Here is a 6,952-nt window from a genome sequence, read left to right on the forward strand (position 1 = left end):
GAGCAAAGGGAGAAGCGCAAATTTTCGCACCTACACGCCGTATTATTCTATTAAGTGGGGGAGTAGCAACAGAGCCAATAACACTCAAAACAACTTTGCGACTGAACAACATACTCGCCTGTTTTTTTTTATCTTTTATTTAAGCTCTAGTCAAAAACCTGGCGCTCTGAGGAGGCATAGATATTTTTTTGCAGTTCGTTCAAGACGGAGCTACCGCCTCCCTGGAGGGACTCCAAGAGGGAACGCTTCACGGTCAAGAGAGGATTGCTGCGTTGTTCGACGGCCAACGTCGAGGGCACCGTGCAGCCTGGGAGCCGCCAGGGCGTGTCGCTCACCTCCCGCAGTGGCACATATTTGCCGATGTCATCCGGCACACACGTGGACCGCAAAAGGCGAGTGGTTCGCTCGGCCGCGCGCAATGCATTGCGATACTTCCGCATTTCTGGGTTGACCTCCGCCTTGTTTGGGTCCTTCGCATGCAACTTCAGAAGTTCCCCGATAAGGCGCTCCGTGTACTCGTGCCCCACATATACTAACACATCTTCTGCCGAGAATACTTTCTTCGTTGCAGGATGCGTTCGCAAGCGCTCGCTAAAAAACAAGTCCCGTGTTTGTGCCACCTCATCGACGGCAGTCACCTCAAACATGGCACCGCAACCTCCGCAAAAGATGCAATCCCCCGTGAAAAGTGCCAGACGCTGCGGAGCACTAGGCTCCATGTGAGCGTCTCCAACAAGAAACATAAGAGAACCAGCGGTATGCCCAGGAGAAGAAAACACGGCAGCCGTCACGCCTCCACCTGCGACCGTCAACACCTCGCCACCCTCCACGAAGTCTGTACATGCATGAGGTTTGTCAGTCATGGAGCCGAAGATCTTCAACCGTGCATCCACGAGTTCCGTATGTTCCGCAGCATTTTGGTTTTGTGCAGACTGCAGGAGCTCCAGATTACCTCCTGCGTGATCCCAATGCTTGTGGGTGGTCAGGATTTCTGTCAGCACAAAATTAACCTTTGTTAAGTACCGGACGACAGTCAGCATGTACAGTACAAGCTTGGGGTCAGCTGGGTCAACCACGGCACACTGCTTCGTTGCGAAACTCAAAAGCAAGTATGCGTAATTGTCCGTCAGGAGAGGAACTGGAACGACAGCGACCCCCCTGTAGCCTTCCTTGTATGAGTCACCAAGACTCTTCAGGTCAACCAACCCACCCCCACGTTCATAAAACTCTGAGTTTGTCTTTGATTCCACAGGAAACAACAATGATGCCTTGTGAACACCACTCAGACATCGCACACCATGGCGGTAGTCCGAGTGGGGAAGGCTTCGACGTGCGTGCAGCATCGGCCGCATGTAGGTGTACCCAACAGCATCACTGCAATACACACGATACACCCAAGTAAAAATATTGCTCTTGAACCACGCCTTGGGAAAGTACTCGTTTTCCGGCACGATGCCTGAGAGATAAATGAAGCAGGTCATGACCACGGTGGTTGGCACGCTTGCCATCCCTGTCAAGCAGAGTGAGCCAAGTCCCCCAATGAGGAGTGAGGGACCTATGAGCTGTTGCAGTCCCATTCCGCCGCGTGCAACTGGACTCGTCATGGAGTTCCACACCTTTGGCTGCAGTCATGCGAAAAAAAAAGCATGGGAAACCCGTCGTATAGAGAAGCAAATAAAGAAGGAGGAGTATGTAGGTGCAATTGCCAACGTGCGTATGAGTGTGGAGGACCCAACAACGACAAAGTCGCATCCCTCCAAAAAAAAAAAACAGGCGCAACATACAACTGCCAACCCGCACAAAATGGGGCAATGTGTGTGTGTATATATATACATATAATATTTCGTATATATTATTCATTCCCGTATGGGGGCGGAAAAGAAGTATTAAAGAGAGGAAAAAAATGCCAGGGAATAATTTTATTCGAGATGCGGGGCCAAATCGTCAGCAAAACGATCAAAAACAAAATAACAGCAAGAGGTTAAAAAACGAAAAAGAAGGCGCAATAATTAGTCCCTCTCAAAAACAATGGCGAAAAGCAAAGAAAAACTGGGGAGAAGCACCAGTCGTCAATGTACGCACGGACTCCCCGTGCTCACCCGAAGAGCGTGATCGGCGCACAATACAGGCAAACTGTCAGCAAAGCAGCACCTCATACAGATTGTGCGCATTAGTGCATCCTTCTCGTTGTCGTATGCATTCATAGCAGAAAAACAGTGAAGATACAAAGTGGGGTGGGGGGGGGAAGGGAATAGAGGTAGTATTCAATGTACCTTGAAGCGCGTCGTTCCTTCGCTAACCATTAATACACATTGCAACAACAAAAAAAATACAATACAGAGAACATACAACGCAAGCACGATACCACGAACTGTTACACACGAAAGCAGCGGGGAGTTGTTCATATTCCCTCAGAGTTTCTCTTGCCGCCGTATTGTAGCGGTGCATATGCTCTTAAGACTCGTCATGTGCACATGTGGATGAAGGGAAAAGAATGTATACATACATATATAATAGAAGCGACGGAAACACAGCGAAAAAAAAAGAAAGAAAACAACAACAACAACAACAAAAAAGAAGATAAGGGCCAATTAATGTGCAGTGGCAAGAAATAATACGAGAAAAAATAAGAGAGAGCAACGCCAATTCTGTAAATTTAGTGGTTTTTCCTTCCTCACCCTCCCTTCGTGAATGGTATGACAAAGTCCTGCGGCGTGCATGTGGGCGCGTGGGATGGTGGAAGGGAGGAAGATGCGGTGGGCCCATGGACGGGGTGGAAAAAATTCGTTTGCAGTGCGCGCCAACCCCCGCCCCTGGCAACGCCAGAAAACAACTTCTGTTCAATTTTTTTGTCCTCCTCACTTCTGAGGAAAGGAGTGGAGAATGAACCGCAGATGCCAGCGTTTCCAGCTTTTCGCATGGAAAAACGCTTCCAGAGAAAGCAACCGTGATGAAATAGCAGACATAACAGTTGTTTTCTTCTTCTTCTTTTTTGTTTTGCTCTTTTTCCTCTATGCCGAGTGAAAATCACTGCGTTGCTGAGGTTGTGTGGGGCGGCGCAACCAAGCCATGGGGATAGACTTCATTCTGCTCCAGGATGCGATCCCGGAGCTCATCCAGTTTGCGAATAGCCATATCCACATAACTGTCCAACTCGTGCATCGCGACACAGCGTAGTCGACCATCCTTCACCAACTCCAACTCCACCCCTGCCACCGTCAAAGCGTAGGTAAGGCTCAAATCCTGAAGCGTTCCTAGAGGCACTCGATCTCTATTGCGTTTTAACAACGTGAGATTCTTCTTGTACATATCGATTTCGTCTAGCGTAGCCAAAGTCGCGACTGTCATCGACCCGGAAGAAGGGTCGTAGTATATTCTGCGCCGTTGGTTTTGTATAGGCTCAGAAATTTCCATCGCGGGCAGATGCGAATATGCGGGTGAAATCCCGTCGGCGGGTTCAAACCCTGCAGTTCTCTCCGCTTGAGCTGAAGGTAAGGAGTGTTTAGACGCAGCCGAATCAATGAATTGGAGGCGGTTTTTTTCATAACAAATTCGTTCCACAAATTCTTTTTGATTTGACCTCGAAACAGGAATTGCTTCTCCGTGAGGCAAGAGTTTGTAGAGCCCTTTTCCAGAAATGGGAATGGCAAAAAACAATGGCCCTCTAAGCTCCCTTGCCGTGTCGTTTTCATTGTTGCCCGAAGCGGCATTCGCAATACGGAAGATCTCATTGGTTGCATCCTCTGGGCCGAGGGTAAACGTATTCCACCGAGGAGAATTCTGCGGTGGGTATCGATAAAGCGATTCCATTTCCCTCGCAACGGTCGGTGGTGCATGATGTAATGGCACCATGTGCCTCTCGGTGGTTAGAATTTCGTTCTGCACGAAGGCGGCGTGAATCATTTCCCGCTTCTGAGACAAGCAGTAAACGTACTCCTCCACATTCTCTTCAGTAACGCCGATGGTATCCCCGCACTCTTTGAGAAAAATATCCTGGCCCAGGACTCTTATTGCAAAGCACAGTCCCACAGCTTCGGCAGGGTTCTTCCTGACGGCTTCCACATCATCCCAGAATTTTTTCTCCGATGGCGGCATGTTGTCCATGAGTGGATGTGGCGGGAGTGCAGAGGTGCAGGGGTGATTCGGCGTCGGTGTCATGGCAGTCCCCATCAACTTGGCGATTGCCAAGTTTACAAAGAGGTCCTTGTCTTCGTAGGCCACTGGCTCATGCTCTTTGCCAGGTATGAGAGGGACAAAGGTGTTTCCCACCGGTATGCTGTAAGTAAGGCCAATTGCATTAAATTCTTCCACGCTTAACACACGCCCAAAAGGTCCGTTCATCCGCTGCAACGCGTATAAGAAATCCAAGTAGCCGCGCGACCTCAGTGACAGCTCCTGCTGGTGAAGTTCTTCCAGAGGAGGATAAAAAAAATGCACGGGGAGTTGATGCACTGCCATGAGCTGCTGCAACAGCCGCATTGCATTTATTCCAAAGCGTTTGGCATTCCAGTAGGGAACCAGTGCATTATGCTGCCCAGGAAAAACATCCAACAACTGCCCGTTGAAGGGTAGAGAATAGGTCACGTGGAGGGCGTTCCAATCCTCCTCATTGTCAATGTACCACTCTGAAGAGGGGTTCAAGAGGTGGTTGGCGATAAAGCAGGCCACTGGGTAATAGTCCCCACTGAGGTGCAGCTTGGGATCAATGGGCAAGTCACGCAGCAGGGTAGGCACATTATGTCGCATACTCTGAACCAGATTTAAAAAATACTTGTGATTTTCCACGGTAACCTTGACAGAGCTCCCGTTGGGAAAAATTTCTACCATCGAGCCATCCTCATTTGGGCAGGCAAAGAAGAGCTTTCGCCCATCTAACGCTGAGGCCCCATGACATTGCAGCCGCAGCAAACACTGATTGAAGTCTTCCACAACAGCTTGGTAATAATTTTCCGCGTGTTGTTGCAGGCCACTTTGCAGAACTTCTAACACTTTTCTCGGGGAGCGCAGCTGTTGCTTCTCAACGTCCCAAATCGCCAGGTCCACGAGTTTTGAGAGAAATGAACGACAGAGGCACCCACCCAATGGGAGTCCCATGGAAGCCTCCTCTCCGTTTGCCATCCTCTCTCGTCCGCTTTGCCTCCCACGCTTAGCCCTCCGTTAGTTGTTTTTTTTTTGTTTGCCCTTTTTTTTTGAGGAAGGGGCGTGCCTTTTTCACCTTCCCTTCTTCACTCACGGAACCCTTTGCCCGCCCCTTCGCTCCTCCACTCCGCGCCGCTGCTCCCGCAGACTGGAGAGAGCTGACGGCAACACCGACAGGCAATACGTACGCAACCTTTGGGTTAGGCCAAAGAAGAGAGTGAGACAACGTGCGAAGGTAATTATTCCCAAAATTTCCGGAGTAAAAACAAAATAAAATCAAACGCAGACCCTTTTCCCGCAATAAGGGACAGTTCAGCAAGAGCCACACCTGTAAAACAAGAAACACACACACACACACACGCACACAAACACACACAAAATACCAGACACAAAAAAGAAAGAGCAGAATAATAATAATATATATATATATATGCCTATATACATGCCTAGGTTGCTGGTTTGCTGTTCTGGTTAGTTCAATACCCCTCACGTATTCTGAAAAAAAATAAATAAATAAAAATCCTCGATTTCTCCCTCCACACCCCATTTTTTTTCCTGTTTTCGTTTTGATCATGTTCAAGTGTTCCACTCCCCTACAGACGCCCCCCTTCAAGCGTGGTGTCCCATCTCTCAGCGACGCCACCACTCACGTGTTCATCGACCCTCGCCCAGTATTACTTTTTTTTTTCTCTTGCCACAATCCCCTGCTTTCGTTTTCTCGCGTTTTTCCCAAGATGGCCTTGCACGTGTGTGCCAGCTCAAGGGAAACAACGGGCTCTGGATAATAATCTACAACTTGGAGACGGAAAGCAAACGAATGCGCTGCGACGCCTTCCATACGCCTTCGGGCGGCAGGCTTACCTTCGTCGTGATGGAGCCGTGCTCCACGCAGACAAATTTCTTGTAGCCGTCCGCGGGAAGATCCTTCATTTTGGCCGTTTTCAGCACCCAGGGGTTCCACACCACGACATCTGGAAGGTGCTCACTCGATATATGCGTTGTCCGACGTTTTTTCATATCCACCAGCAATACGGCACAGGTTTGATTCTTGTAGATGCGATCCACTTCTTTTTTCAAGCCCCACAGCTGCTGTGGAGCCTGCAGCCTCCGTTCTTTTAACAGGTTGTCGATAAATGGAGTCAAGTTGACCCCATTAACCAGAGTATGTGTAACATCTTCAACCGCAAAATATGTGTGAAACGCGAACGTGAAATTAACATTCGCCTGAAGAACGTGACTTGTGACTTCCATCTGAAGCTGCAGCTGCTCATTGCTGAATGTGATGGTGTACAACAGGGAAACGTTGCCTGATGGTGAGATGGCCTTGCCTTGTTGCACTTCCGTGTTCTGCGTCTGCATATCACTTGCGGGCACCTCCAGGGTGAAGGACGCCATTCCGCTGCGTACATCCTTCAGTTTCCACTCACGAATACGCGCAAAGCCGTGCGAGCGAAGCGGTCCAAGACCGCCAAACTGCGGAAAGATGACGGGAACCCCGCCCCGAATCGGCACCCCTTCCTTGTAGACGGCGTCTGGACTTGTGTAGAGAAGCTCCTCGCCAGCTGCATTGCGCCAGCTGGTCAGGTGCGCGCCCTGCGTGTGCACCGTGATGGAGGAGCCATCGTCGTGCTTTGCCACAACAACCGATTGGTCCATTGAACCCAGTTGGCGCGACACTTGAAGTGAAAAGACGCACAGAGCCACAAAAAGAACTTGACTCGCTTTTGTTTGTTATTCGCCTGGAATTTCGCAGTAACAGATACCCTTTAAGCGTAACGCTGAGGCAGGAAGAGAACCAAAACCAAACGAAGTT

General features: G+C 49.5%; 3 protein-coding genes across 3 annotated transcripts, besides 5 other annotated features; all 3 read right to left on the reverse strand.

The window, feature by feature from the left end:
* Window positions 1-146: 146 nt before the first annotated feature.
* Window positions 147-1,604, reverse strand: Tco025E_03831 (hydroxyacylglutathione hydrolase; the record flags this gene model as incomplete). Its single annotated transcript, XM_029370748.1, has 1 exon — window positions 147-1,604. The coding sequence occupies one exon, from the start codon at window positions 1,602-1,604 to the stop codon at window positions 147-149; it is 1,458 nt and encodes a 485-aa protein (XP_029229317.1).
* A 218-nt stretch (window positions 1,605-1,822) lies between these two features.
* Window positions 1,823-1,856: a microsatellite.
* Window positions 1,857-2,536: 680 nt separating this feature from the next.
* Window positions 2,537-2,579: a sequence feature (A-rich).
* A 397-nt stretch (window positions 2,580-2,976) lies between these two features.
* Window positions 2,977-3,013: a microsatellite.
* A 14-nt stretch (window positions 3,014-3,027) lies between these two features.
* Window positions 3,028-5,118, reverse strand: Tco025E_03832 (uncharacterized protein; the record flags this gene model as incomplete). Its single annotated transcript, XM_029370749.1, has 1 exon — window positions 3,028-5,118. The coding sequence occupies one exon, from the start codon at window positions 5,116-5,118 to the stop codon at window positions 3,028-3,030; it is 2,091 nt and encodes a 696-aa protein (XP_029229318.1).
* A 363-nt stretch (window positions 5,119-5,481) lies between these two features.
* Window positions 5,482-5,516: a microsatellite.
* Window positions 5,517-5,546: 30 nt separating this feature from the next.
* Window positions 5,547-5,583: a microsatellite.
* A 345-nt stretch (window positions 5,584-5,928) lies between these two features.
* Tco025E_03833 (aldose 1-epimerase-like protein) lies at window positions 5,929-6,795 on the reverse strand (the record flags this gene model as incomplete). Its single annotated transcript, XM_029370750.1, has 1 exon — window positions 5,929-6,795. One exon carries the CDS (start codon window positions 6,793-6,795, stop codon window positions 5,929-5,931), a length of 867 nt encoding a protein of 288 aa, XP_029229319.1.
* Between the last annotated feature and the right edge of the window lie 157 nt (window positions 6,796-6,952).

The sequence above is a fragment of the Trypanosoma conorhini genome, assembly GCF_003719485.1.
Source record: "Trypanosoma conorhini strain 025E chromosome Unknown Tco_14.4_contig_00182, whole genome shotgun sequence".
NCBI lineage: Eukaryota > Euglenozoa > Kinetoplastea > Trypanosomatida > Trypanosomatidae > Trypanosoma > Trypanosoma conorhini.